Here is a 14374-nt window from a genome sequence, read left to right as displayed (position 1 = left end):
TCAACGTATTTGACAATTTCAGAAAAAGAGGAAATTATTTCAAACGGACTAAAAAATTATTGCCATTTTTATGTGATTTGTGACGAAACTCAAGGTTCAAGCAAACCCGTCGGCGGTTATAGGGACAACAAAGCGCGAAATGAGAAGAGAGCACGCGCGAGGGTGAGAGACGTAGGCTTTAGGCTTTAGTCACTGCGGCACGGCGGGTTATTACTTGCCATTAACGTCAGCCGTCGAATAATCCAATATCATTTTTATGAATATTCTCAAGGCTAAAACGTCTCGGGTCGGACACTTTACTGATTTTACGTTAGTTAAGGCGCGCCAAACAACAACTTTTCGCTTATGTCTATGACGTCGTAAACGTCGCCGTTACTCATGTGGTTCCACGTTATTTTCTGTACCACCATCTAATAAGAAAGCGTTTAACAATGTAGCGTCGGCGACGCGAAATAATGCCGCCCGCGAATTGATCTCAATTTCGAACGCGATCGTATTAATTCGACGCCATTCAAAGATTACTATTTCTCTTTCTCTTTTCTTTCCTCTCTTTCTAAAATAATTTGCGCGTAATAGAGCATTATTTTTTTTTAATAGACACACGTCGTTTTTTACTCAATGAAAAAAAAAAAAAAAACGTTGAATGTGTCGTAGCTATCAATCAAGCGTTTCTTATCGGAAATCAGCTGCTGAAGCGTTCGATCGATACCCTCCGGTCTACCGTTCGCAAGTAATAAAAAAAAAGAAAAAAAAATGTATTTTTGAACCTAATGCGACGCATTTGGATTTTTCAGCTAGCGGGGATACGTTCCGTCGACTTAAAAAAAACTAAAGACTGGCAAGGAGGAAATCGCGATGCCCGTCGGGTATCCGTCGTCGCGAGAACGATTTTCCGGGAGATTGAAGCCGGTTGATGGGAAAGGCGGATGCGACGCTCGTTGTTTATCCCGCGGCGTGACGGAAACGTCGAGTAGAGAAGACGACGCGCGCTGGATAAATCGCGATTCCACGCCGCGCGCCGGCCGGAGGAAACCGGTACGTGTGTATTTACGACGATCGCGTGCGTGCGTGCATTCGTGCGTACGAGAAGGTGCTCTCCGCGAAGGAGAGCGCTTTGACGCGAGCTGAAATCAAGGGGGGCCGAGACGAGCCGAGACGAGCCGAGGCGAGCCAAATTCGCGGCACCTCTCCCCGGTGCTCTCTCCTTCGCGAGGCGACGTCGTTACGACGTTTCGCTCTCTTGCGACGCGACGGCGCGGCGCGGCGCGGCAGCGAACGAGGTTAGCCGAGCGGTCGCGAGGTCAGTGACTAAAGAGAGAAATATCGTGGGGACGACGGTATGACCAGCGTCGCCACGCTGCTTTCTTCCCGCGGGAGAAGGCACGCTCCGCGCGGTTCGACGCACGCACGTTTTACCTCGTCGAGATTCGCGGAATCGTCCCCCTCGGCCTCCCAACCGCAGCCCCACCGGTTCGTCGAAAAAAAATCCGTCACCACCGATCTCGTACGTGGAACCCGGTCTCGGCCCCCCTCCTCCGTGCCCTTCCCTTCTCGGACTGAGCAAACGAGCAATTTTCACGGCGGTTTCGAAGGCCATTGATACCCCGTGTCACCGTGCGGTGAAAGCACGCGGGTTTTACGGAAAAGGACTCGGCCGCGAGACCGACACCGTCGCGACGTGAAGGAACAACGCCCAGGAGCGACGCGCGTCGTACCGAAAAAAATCTCGCGCACTTTTTCGCTTCGTCTGCCCCTGTCCTCACCCCGCGCGCGCCGCCGCCACCACCGCCGAAACGCGTTCTTTCGTCGAGGAGACGGCGCGGCGCGCGGCAAGGGGAACACGCGATTCAGAGCTACTACGCCAGAGAAGGAGAGACGATAAGGTGGATAAATAGGCAGGCAGTCGGGGGAACGAGGAGAAAAGATCTATCGGCCGAAAACAGGCCCGCTACAATATTTCGCGAGACGACATTTCTGCGCGCGATCACGGGCGACTCGAGACGACGGCAAGGGGCAGAGAGAGAGAGAGAGAGAGTGAAAATGGGGAAGAAAAAAAAGAGACACTCACCGAGATGCGGCGTCTGGGCAGCTCCGAGGGGCGCATCGGGGTGTCATCACTTGGCGTCCGACGGCTCCCACGCTGCTCCCTCAACCGAGCACGATCGAAGTCTGCCGCTTCCTCGGGATAACCCAGGACGGCAGGCGGGTACCCCGCGAGCACACTTTTCTCCGCACCAAGCAGCACTCACACCCGCGGGCGCGCGTACGCATAGCACGCGGGCACCTCGAGTCGAGGCTCGGTTTGTGGTGGCCTCCTCGATCCCGTTGTTGACTCCGTTTGTTTATCTCTCGGCCGTGCGACGACGAGGCGGTCGTCCACCGCGAAGAACGGCGACCCTGCGGCCGTCGACGATCCGGTCCACGCGAACGCTCTACGCGCGACCCCGTCAGACAAAATACTTGGCGCTCGGCTCTCGCGAGCCGCTGAGATTCCCCGCGCGGCTCACTCTCGACACACAACTTGTTTACTAGAACGCGCACCGCGCCATGCCCCGCAAGCAAGCGCGCCCCCACTACCCCTCGCGTCTCTCTCGTACACTAGGCGCGCGGTAAGAGCATGCGCAATCGTTGGTCGCGCCGCCCGTCGTTCCCGCACGCTCGCGCGCCCTCATTGCCCCTCGGTCTCTCTCGTACACTAGGCGCGCGGTAGGAGCATGCGCAGTCGTTCGTCGCGCCGCCCGTCGTTCCCGCATGCTCGCTCTCTCTCACTCTGCATACCACAGTTTGACCGTGCCGTACTTTCTCGCGTAGTGTGCCGCGCGATAAAGGGAATATCTGCCTTGACGTACTACGACGCAACCGCCCAAGTCCGTCGACGAGGCCGCTAGGCAGCCAACGCGCAACACGCCAACAACGGGTCATCGTACTCTCACGCCACCGAGCAACGCTACCCGCCTTTACGTTCAAACGTCCATTATGGGAGCCTCTCGTCGTGCCTCGTAAACGTCGTGACATCTGAATCGAAGCCTGCAAGGTGGTGATGCCAGCGACGCGGACGATAAACCGGCGCGCGGATGATAAATCCTCTTCGTACGATAAAGGTAAGTAGACCTTTGGCTCATGTTTATGTTTACATTTCTGTCGAGGCACAGATTGAATTTAACGTCTAGCCATTACGACCCGGTGCAGGCCATCAAATTTTTGGAAGGACCGCCATTACGGTGGCTTTCTTTTTTACGTTTTGATACAAAGTGTCGTTATAGTAGCTTTCTTCTCGCGTTGAAAGTCACACCGCTGTCGCTAGATGAAACTTGTAGACAGAGACAAGAAAACATCCGATCGTAGTTGCTGTTAATTCATATATCACATCGGATCCACGTACATCTGATTCAACCGTATGTACAGGATGTATTTTACTTTTTGTACTTTTAATCTTTTAACTTTGTTGGGAAAATTAAGAAAAATACAAGTACTCGTTGAAAGAATACCTTGCGAGAACGAAGAAATTTCTATCTTGCGTGGAGGATATTTAATAGCGCTTCAAATTATCTTGAAAAAAATAAAATAAAATATATTTTACCAAATAGTTAAATTGTCTTATCTTGATAATTATTTTGGAATTAATTGAAAAAAAAATTTATAAATTATCTGCTTTTTCTTTCGTTTTTAATTTACAAAATATTTTGCGAATATAGTTAATTAAAAGTGGCGATTACAAGTTTTAAATAAACTATAATTAATGCTATAATCGTAGGGTATTCGCCACTGATTACGAATGTGGAAAAACAATGGCACGAAAAACGATATGAAATATCTTTGTTGTTCGTCAAGAATATCATAAAATGAATTATATTTACATAAAAAAAAAAAAAAAAAGATATTAGTTTTTTTTTTTTAAATTAGACGACGCGATACAGACAATAAAGTTACGAGCCCCGCTATCATCGAGGCGGCGCAAACGAGGGATAACGTGTCTCGATTGTAAGTAGGGCAAAGTTCCTTGTCGTTGCATCTCCTAAAAGAGATAAAGGCAGCTTGTAAAGATTATGAATAAAATACTAACTCGGGAATCGCGCTTTTGTGTATCGATCGAAAAATTATTTGGAAATTTCTCGAAGAGAATTATCTCTATTTGCGTCAATCATTGAATCGATATCAAAGTAGTTGCAAATGGCTATCGAATAAAATTGTAGGCGATTGTTTTGTGGTTTACTCACCACTTCTCGATCAATATCACCACGAGGCCAGTAATGATTTTATCGAGGAAGGTCACGATCGAGTACACGAACGCGCTGCGTTCTGTTCGAGATCCAATTAATTCGGCGGTGACGCTCAATGCGGTGACCATCGTGATTGAGCTTCCCGCGCCAATTAACACGGCGATCAAGTATACAATCATCGTGCTGCTACCGACGAATTCCGTGACAATAGCGGCGGCTATACCAATTACAGCGCCGAGAAAATAGCAAACCTATAATTCGGTAGAGAAAAAAAAAAAGAAAAATTTATATCGACCAACTTCTTCCTTCTTTTCTTTTTCTTATTCTCGAGAACTTTACCTTGTTACCCCAAATTCTGTTGATATACTTAAGCAGCAAAGCCGCCGTGAACGAGGACACGTACGAAGCCAACGGCACGCTGGCCAGCGCTTGCTTGCCGTCGACTTTTGTTTCTTCTGTGTACAGCGGTAGATACACCGTGGCGAGAGTGATGAATAATCTGCTCGCCACGTAAAGCATCGCGACTCTCAGTAAAATTGTAACGCCGGACCACGATATCCGTAGATTCGGGGAAGTGTCAGGCAGTTTTCCTGGCTCTTCGACGTTCGGTTTCAACGTTATCGTTTGCTCCAAGAGCCTTGCCTTCAGAAACATGTGAAAACAGACGGTCGCGATCACGCCGACAATCGTGAGGATCAGAGTAATGTTCTGCAAATTAAAATCACGTATACGTCATTAGAAAAATTTATTTAATTTAATTTAATTTTATTTAATTTTTTATTTCGTTGTACGTACTCTAAATTTATAGTCATCCTGTTCATCCAGTTGAACCATAGACTCACCGTTAGTCGGTAGAATTATCCACGTTACCACGAAAGCTACCACAGCTGCCCCAACTTGAGCGGAGTATCTAGGATTAAATTTATCTCGAAATAACATTCAGACCTTGCTATCCGTTGTCAGTCGGTATCTAGGGTAGTCACAGTTTTCAAGGGACATTAAGCAAATCGCGTACCTTATTGCGGTCAGATCGGCTCGGGCTTGGACCGAATTAGTTAACGAGGGAATCATTGACAGATGAGAGATCTGTACGGCGGCCCAGCCGGTTTGAAATATCGCGATACTCGTCACGTATAAAACTATGGCGATTGTAGTCGACGAATTGGCGAAGCCGCCAAAAATCACGGGAAACGAAAAGGTGACCATGACGGATCCGACAACGTGCCAAATTTTTTTCTTGCAGTATCGATCGATTAAGATACCAAATATCGGCGTCATAACAGCATCGATGATTTGTCCTTGAATGAAAATGATTGAGATATTAATCGCGTGACTAATGTAGCATCGTTCGTTGCGTGAATGAATCGGCGCATACCTAGAAGTAAAAGCGCACCGGCGACAATAGGTTTCAATAGTGCGACTCGTTGCAGGTAGATTAAAGTATAAGAGAACCACATGGCAGCAGCTAGATCGTTGAAAATGTGCCCAAGAGCATAAGCGAGTTTCGTAGACGTCGGTATCCTTCCCTTGTCCACGAGAAATCTTCGTTCGCTATCCATTTTTAAGCAGGCAGTTTTTTTTTTTGTTCCTTTGTTTATTTTCCTTGAGACACGAATCAAAGTCTTTACAGTTCTGGCGAATCCATTACGCCATAGTTCTCCAAAATTGTATCTTATATCCACGAGAAAGAAAACTGCAACAAATTGTTGAACGAATAATGCAATAATAAATTAATAAGAATTTGTAAAATACAAAAGAAAAAGACTCGCAGAAATATTTTCTAGTCGCGATATTATTTTCAAATATTATTTTAATTTCTTATATAAGTTTTAGAATTTCTAATAACAATAAAAAAAAAATTAATCTTTACCACGTTATTTCCTTTGGGTAAACTCGCAGCTAGTGTTCCTTTCACTTGATTGAATTTCGCTTCGAGCTATTTTCTTTCAGAACAGTTTCTTGTTAAAACATTTACGTGATGGTCATAATGAGTTATAAATAAGTCAAACTACATACGTCATTACATTTTATCACGTAAGGGATTATACAGATTATCGATAATAATTTAACATCTTGCGATAATCCGATTATTTGGATGCAACAGTCTAAATTAAAATTTGTTTGAGCTAAATATATAGTTGACAAAGATTTTTAATAGAAATTGCCAACTATTTAAATCTCTAATCAAGAACTTGTGTTTTACAGTACAAAAATTAAACGACGATTAGGTTTCCTATATGTAGCACAATCTCACACCTTTTTTTAATTTTGAGAAAACTAAATATTAATGAAATATGTGATACGTATTAAAATAGTACAAGAATTTAAACGATACACTACCAAGCACTTGTTCTATTTCATGACTGAAAATTTTGCAAACAATATTAACAAAATGGTCAAAATAAAACGTGTTCAACGTGTTTATTCGAATGATATCGTGAACGTAAAAAAAAAAAACAGTTAAAGTAAACACTATCGTCACATGTCGTGGCAAGTACCGCGATATCGGATACCGGCTGTCTGCTCGCGTCACACGCAGGTAAGAGACTGAGCTCTGGAACGTATAATATACATGACGCTCTTTACTTTAAGATAACGTCAAACTATAAGATGGATTATGGCATAACACGCAGTAGCCATGATAACCGTAATCTTATCATACGTGTCGATACCTGCTTGTATGTCGAACAAGTCAAAAGTCTCATTAATTATTTTTAATTAACATCTTTTTCATATTTCCTACATAGTAAACTTAAGAAATTTTTGTCACATTTAGCAGCATGATCTATTATTTAACATTTTAAATTCTTTAGCATCAATCAAGTAAATATTTTAATGACACTTTAAAATTAAAATCATTCGTAGTCTATATTTAGAAAAAGAATATCACGAAAAATGTGAGTCTAGAAAAAACAGGTATAATTTTTTATGCAAAAGTTAATAAACTGTGTATAATTAGCGGTCAGTTGAAATTTTATAACGAAGAATTGAAAACAAAGAAAAATTTGAAAGCAACTGACACAGAGGATGATGTCATATACGTATACGAAGTAAAACAGGCCCTGTAATCTGAGATTGCAAAAGAGAAACGCGAGAGAGGTACACTAGAAGGAATCGATACCAAGCAAGTTCTTATACGGTCTCCCGGTCAGGCAACCTAGCAAACTATGGTCACATCTAGTTAGAAGTTTCGCATTCCATAATACATAAAAATAGCAACCCAATGTACAAAATAACTTTTTATTAAAAAAAAAAAAAAGAATGAAATAATAGATAACAAATTTTACATTACGTAACGATACGTACATCACGTTATTAATTATATCTTAAACTACTTATGTATTATACAACAAGAATTCTTTCGTTAGGAATTTTTGAGAAATATGTTTGACTTAATATAAAAGCGTAGTTGTCTACAGTCTTAATATCCACGTATGAGCAAAAGAGGTTTTTTTTGTTTAATTAGTATTTACAAATGGTCTTATTACGTTGTTTCACACGTGTTAGTTCATGTTGCGCTAAATCTTTATTTTTTCTAAAGCCGTGTATTCCGTATCTTCAAATTGTCTCAGGTGAATCTGAAAACAAACGCTTTAATAACTTTATATCGTCAACGATTTATTTAATTAGAAATTTATAAGTTTACCTGTAAATGCAAGTTTACTTCAGCGGATCGACTTAAATATGGAAAATTTCCACCGCTTTTTAAATGAGCTAGTTTTGCGTTTGGATAGCATTTATACATTTCTTCTCTAACTGTGTTTGTTAACGCATACTCGTCGAAAACGTCTATTATTGTCACGGGCACGTGGCATATTTTTTGAGGTTGAACGTAACAATTTACACAGTTCATTGTTAATCGGGACGCTAATTCGGATTGGGTTAAACTCTCCAACTACAATTAAATGCGTAATTATGTGTATGTGTACAACATTTTTAAGATTTTTTTTTAATGTTTTTTTATCTCATATTAATTTGAAGAAAGCTAATGATAAAAATTGTACCCTTTCCACCATAAAATCAATTGCCTCTATAATCTCTTCATCAACTTTTTCTGTTGCAAAGTTTCCCATTACCATTTTCTTCAATACCAATGAAGGTAAAACCCAAAAACTGTTAACATGAACAATATATATATATATATAAATAACGAGGTGGCCAATTTTATATTTTTTTGCACAAACATATTATGCAAACATATTAGTTTTTCGTTAAGATAACAATTTAAAGTACCCTACTTACATTGCTGCAGAGTCATTGTAACTAAACACAGATGTGTCTGTAAAAGTATTACATAAAATCAGAGACACCACTCTGGGACAGTGTGCATTTATCTCTGTAAATTTTTGTGCCAGGAAGCCACCTAGGAATACAAAATTTATAATTTAATTTTTACTTGTTACTTATTGCCACTTGAAAAGATAAATAATTTTCACTTTGCACAATCTTACCTAAAGAAGCTCCAAAAAGATGGACCCTGTCAAGTTCTAGATAATCCAACAGTTTCTTAAATCCATCACACCATTCCTTAATACTCCAATACACTGGTGCTTCAACCTGCAAAAATATAGTTACAAAAATAATTTTTATTCAAAGCTTCTGCTTGTTGAGATATGCACTTAACTTACCGAGATAACTCTGTAACCTTTAGCAGCGAGGCCTAATACTTGTCTAAAAAATATATCAGCTGTACCACAAACAGGTGGAAGACATATGAGTGGACACTTGATAGTTTTTGGGTTAGAATCGTATACCTTCCATCCCTAGAACAGTGGTAGAAGCATTTTTAGTCGTTTCGTTGTTTCTTTCTTTTATTATAAATATGTATCAATGAACATACTTTGCAATTTCGTGTAAGACGACGATAAGACAAAGAAAGACCGGAGAGATGAATAATTAAAAGTGATTATTGGAAATTAAAAACGAGACAGTACCTTGGTGCCGTCGGCGTCGACGACGATTTTTCTGAGTGGTACGGAACTGCGAAAACTCAGATATTCCTGAGAGCACGAGAGCTCGCTCGAGTACGAAGACATATTTTGCGATCGCTTACGACGCCAGTCGGTACGTTGCACCACGTTATCGTCGTTCGACGACGTTTGCGTTCTTCATGTTGATGTCGGAAGAGGGAGTACATATATTAATACGATAACGTAGCTTACACAATGCTCGTCACCAAGGTATCCGTCCAAGAATTAACTGTTTTTAATTACAAAAAATAAAAAGCCTGCAAACGATTGGAATTCCCTACAAACTCCAATCCTTTCCAGCTTGTACTTTTAACTATTTTTTTGTATTTAGATCCTTTATTTTGAACTTGTTTGTTAAAAAATAACATAATTCCATGGAATATCGACCCATAGTCGTCCTATGCACTGACTTGTTAGAGAAACTACTGCCAAAAGTAAAACTACTACTGTTCACTTATAACCGGTACACTAAAAAGCAGATATAGCATTTGCTGCAACGAGCGGCGACGGCGGCTGGCGTACGTGACTTCTCCCACTCTCGGCCGTCGAGTATGGGGGGGTGTAGTAGGCTGCGTTCTCTCTCAGTCCTCAGTGACCGGTGCTCCGCAACACACATACGCGCGCGCTTCGTGTGAGATTCTACGCCCCCCACGCCAAGGTCACGTACGCTAGCCGCCGTCGCAGCACCACGAACGCCATTCCTGACGGTGAGTGTACGTGAAAACACATCTGCTAGAAAAGAATTATGTATGTGTATCACACATACATGGCTCTCTTTTAGTAGAGATCTTTTTGTGCTCCATCTTTGAGCAAACCGTTTCTGGTATACTTCTTTTCTAAAGGGAGACAAAGCTTACTCACTACCTTAGCGACAGTGTGTATTAAGATCACCGCCAAAACGTAAATCGCAGTAACAGACAAAGGCTTCGACGTTTATAAGCTTGTGAATATTATTTTCGTATATTAATTTTGCAACGCGTTAATTGTCCGAGCGATTAAAACATACAACGTACAAAACCAAAAAAAGGTTATCGCGTTATCATTGCCCGTCAACAGTTCGGAACTTTGTTACCCATCCGCCGAACTATCGATCCGCTGAAACAATTATATCATTTTACAAATGATTAGTGATGATTAATTAAAAAATTAAAATTAAATTTTCTATTATCATATACTTGCTTTTTTAAATAAAAATTTAAGTGTAAAATTATTTTTATGTTACAGTTCTTGCCGTCATCTCATCGTAATGGTTGGTCCTGTACACAGGATGTTGGTCAAGCAATTTTAGAAATGCTAATCGAACTATAATCAAATTAAAGTAATCGGTATTTTTCAAAGCTTATTTTAAAAAGTATTTATAAAATGTTGCTGTCGGGAGTGTCGCAAAATGTCGGACTAAAGACTTTCGTTCCCGCGCGTTTTTTTAATCGAGTTTTTCGTGAGTGTCTTGTGAGAAGAAAAATGACTGGAAAAAAAATCTGGAACGTCCTAAAAGGAGGAGGAGGAGATCTAGGAGGAGGAGGAGGAGATCTAGGAGGAGGAGGAGGAGGAGATCTAGGAGGGCCACCAGGCTGCGGCAGAACAACTTTGAGTGAGTAATCACATCTTATCTTTATAATATTAATAATTTTTTCTTATTTACACATTTTACAATGTTTTATTTCAATGATTGAATCAAAAACATTAAAGAAAGAACAATTCTCTTAAAATTTTAGATAATTTAACAAAATATAAATAAAAAATAGTCGCGAGGAAGGAGGCTAGAATGATTACACTTAGGTTTCTAATAATTAATAAAATTAAATAATAATATTGAATAAAAATTATCACCGAGAGATGGCACGGCAATCTTTATTTCCGTTAGCATGTAGTGTTGGAATATTCTTCGATATCGGCGACCAATGTTGGCAAGTTATCTTAACATGGTTCATGTATCCGACTCTTTAAAAATTAATGATTCATTATTAATCGTAATTTAAAATCTGAACAAAACCAGTAATGTTTTTTTTTTTTTCATTATTTTTGTAATAAAATAATTATAATTATTTTTCTATTTTATAAAAATATGTTATTTTATTTAATGTAAATAGTATTCCAGAAATTATTGTACATTTTTTATTTTAATTTTTCGAGATCGAATAATATTCTTTCTACGAGCACGGGTGATACGTGAACGCGGTGAAAGAGATCGTAACCGTTGTCGTATCTCATGTCAGAGGTGTGGCTCCGCGATGTACTCGTGGCAATGAGTACACACTCTTGCGTTCGTATCTGACACGTACTTACATACGTACATCTCGACCTACGAACTGTAAGATTAACGATGTCGAAACTTTCGCGCTATTATCTCGAGGGATCGGACCGCCGCTTTTCCATCCTTTTGTTCCATCCCCGTCATCCGTTGCCTTCTCTATCTTTCTCATTTTTAGCATTGATTTCTTTTCGCATAGAATTCGCCACTCTATTCACTCAATTCGCCGTAGTGAGGTAGTTCTTTTATTATATTCTTTTTTCTGGTTTATCAAAGCGTTATCGGTCTGTCGCTTTAAAAATATAAATAACTTTTTTTTTTTTTTAATAAAAATTTTACTTTTATTGTATATCTCTCAAAAATAATTATGCGACCTTTTAGGATTTAAAGTGACTTATGATAAAATTTCGAACGTTATTCTCTCGAGAAAAACCCTCTTTTCAAAACATTTTATTTCGGATAGACCCCCTATCAGCATACCTAATTTTTTTTTCTTTAGATTTATGGATTATTGGAATTTTTATCGAGTCGATAAATTTTTGGGTATATTACGCATATGTCTTTCCGAGATACCGCCCTGTCTTTTCCAACTGCCTCACTCAGGCATTATAATAGGATAACAATGTGGTTTCGCTAAAACGTGCCTTACATCCCGCCGCGTTTACCTTATCTCCTGCGGGCAATATCGTAGCAATATCAAAACTGGTTTTCGAAAAATATGTATTCAAACAGAACAATAGATCGCTTCACAGTACGACCACCGACGTTTTTTTCCAAATTTTTTGATCCTGTTACGTAAAGAATTTTCTCCGTCCAGACCTGTAGTCGACAAAGTCAGCTCAAGTTTTATAGCCAACAGTACACGACTTTAGATAACAGATACGACTATGATATCATTTCTTATGTCCATTAGACAATGAATCGTTATCAGTATTATATTAATTCGAGTCCCTGTTTAGTATTTAAAAGAAAGGAAGGAATACGCGTGTGAGAAAACGCGAAGGAGATTGGCATAAGATAGTCGGATCCTCCCCCAACATTATGAGCTTGCGCTTTCCGTCTTTTTCTCTCTCTTCGCTTTTCTCCCTTTCTTTCTCTCTCTGTCTGGTTACCCGTATCATCGTTAACTGGCGACCCTACCGTTTCTGTCTTCGTCTATCTCGGTACATCGGTGAAACCGGGGCGATATTACTCGCAGGAGAGAAGGCGAACGCGGCGGGACGCAAGGGTATGTATTAGCGAACCTGCCACTCAGGGAACGGAGGGCGGTGGTTGATTTTTTTTTTTTCGTCCCCACGCCCTCCACGTACGCGCGTATACGCGCAACGACTGGAATTCGTTTTAGCCTTCGCAGAGACGAGCAATAATGATTTAGTTTCCTGAAAACAACTTAGCCGCGCGAATTTTTTAATGTATTCAAAATGAGATCCCACCACGTGAAATTTTTTTTTTTTTTTTTTTAATTTATTTATCGATATGCATGGCCGCGTATTGCAATTTAGATTTCACGTGGGACTGTAAAAGAGCGAAACGAATTTCTTAGCCGCGGTGACCTTTTGTATCGCGCGCTTGCAATTAATAACGCCGCTGTTAAACGCCATTGTCGTTGCAACATCCAATTACAGCCAATTAATCGTCGTTTCTTACTATTATCGTTTGATTCACAGTCGCCACGACCGACCGGCGATATTCTCGGACTCGTCTCTAAGCGATTCAAAGCGATCATTACGCCAAGTGCGCGCGGTATAAAAGTTCGCTAACATTTACATTGGCGAATCCCCATAAGTCATTAATAACCGATGCACGCAGCTTCGTTTCTGTCCCGCGTTAATTCGACGTATCGAATCGAACGACACACCGCGCTCATTAATCTTCCTTCCCGCAACCGTCACTCCCAGCGATTTATTTAAAGAAGGCACGTTGTGTTCTTCCCTTTTTTTTTTTTTTTATACCGTCAGTCTTTTTCATCGTACGTACATAGAGCAAACGCTCGGACCAAAGTTAATTAATGCGATGAGTACCATTGGTATGCGGGTACGATGCGATAATATATCGATTCAACTTACGCATACAGTTTCACGTGGTTTTCGATTCCCAAGGCAATTTTACGAATCCTCATGTTGTATCGCGAGACACTCGGCACTTCTTTTTCTTGTTTAATATTGTTACATGACACTTTTGATATATTCATTGAGAAATTAATCAATGAGGTCACATTTCTTTAAATAATTAATCAAATTTTTTTCTTCTTGTTAAATATTGAGTCTAAATTAAAACCGATTTTACTTTGTACTTACATTAATTAATCAAGTAACAAAATAATTGAGAGCGGTATATTTGGCAAGATAAAGTACAAATTCCTGCGCTTTTGAATCTATTGTATGTAGTTACAATTGCTCTTTCTTATGCCATTAAGAAAAATAGTTACCGTGAAATTTGCTTTTCGGGAAAAAAAGGTCAAATAAAATTTCTCATTGTCGGTTCGCAGAATAATGATATTTGAAATACACAGGTATATGCCGAAAAGTGAATTTAGAGAAAGCGTGAGACATTCAAAAAAAAAAAAAAAAAAAAAAAAAAGATTAAAGAATAGTACTTCAAATTAATTTTATTCTTGAAAAATGGGAATTTGTTTTGTCCAAATTTTATTTCATTTTATTTTCTGAGAAGCTATAGTTAAGCGAATATAATAAAAATAGGACTTTCTGTAGAAATAATCCGACTCGTAAAAATTTACTTGAGGCAAAAGTTCGAATACCTCGATGGTGTTACCACTGTGATGCGAAGTTAACAAGAAATTCGAGGATCGGTCTATAAATACTTGTAATAAAGTGTAAAAGACCATTAATCTTCAACAGTAATTTCGGTTTGCAGTGGCGACATTTGCCGTCTCCTTCGCTCTCTTTTCTATCCATTGCTCCCTCTCCCTTCTC

General features: G+C 40.2%; 3 protein-coding genes across 3 annotated transcripts in view; all 3 read right to left on the bottom strand.

The window, feature by feature from the left end:
* Positions 1-2549, bottom strand: part of Inr-2 (insulin-like receptor-like) — a 36356-nt gene extending 33807 nt beyond the window's left edge. Inside the window, exon 1 of the mRNA XM_070675136.1 lies at positions 2069-2549. The gene's annotated coding sequence lies outside the window, so the exon portion shown is untranslated. The remainder of the gene's footprint in view (positions 1-2068) is intronic.
* A 1095-nt stretch (positions 2550-3644) lies between these two features.
* On the bottom strand, positions 3645-7334 carry LOC139113761 (major facilitator superfamily domain-containing protein 12). Its single transcript, XM_070675158.1, has 8 exons — positions 6237-7334; positions 6091-6163; positions 5596-5913; positions 5236-5518; positions 5016-5130; positions 4560-4928; positions 4218-4471; positions 3645-4015 (listed from the first exon to the last, which is right to left on the bottom strand). Exons 3-8 carry the CDS (start codon positions 5777-5779, stop codon positions 3895-3897), a joined length of 1326 nt encoding a protein of 441 aa, XP_070531259.1. The 5' UTR covers positions 5780-5913; positions 6091-6163; positions 6237-7334; the 3' UTR covers positions 3645-3894.
* Positions 7335-7446: 112 nt separating this feature from the next.
* On the bottom strand, positions 7447-9737 carry LOC139113767 (maspardin). The gene is made up of 7 exons (XM_070675174.1): positions 9155-9737; positions 8849-8983; positions 8672-8777; positions 8463-8583; positions 8225-8333; positions 7867-8115; positions 7447-7798 (listed from the first exon to the last, which is right to left on the bottom strand). Exons 1-7 carry the CDS (start codon positions 9254-9256, stop codon positions 7739-7741), a joined length of 882 nt encoding a protein of 293 aa, XP_070531275.1. The 5' UTR covers positions 9257-9737; the 3' UTR covers positions 7447-7738.
* Positions 9738-14374: the final 4637 nt, after the last annotated feature.

Source organism: Cardiocondyla obscurior, linkage group LG03, assembly GCF_019399895.1.
Source record: "Cardiocondyla obscurior isolate alpha-2009 linkage group LG03, Cobs3.1, whole genome shotgun sequence".
Taxonomy (NCBI): domain Eukaryota; kingdom Metazoa; phylum Arthropoda; class Insecta; order Hymenoptera; family Formicidae; genus Cardiocondyla; species Cardiocondyla obscurior.
The sequence above is the reverse complement of the archived record's forward strand: the minus strand, read 5'-3'. Positions and strand labels throughout refer to the sequence as shown.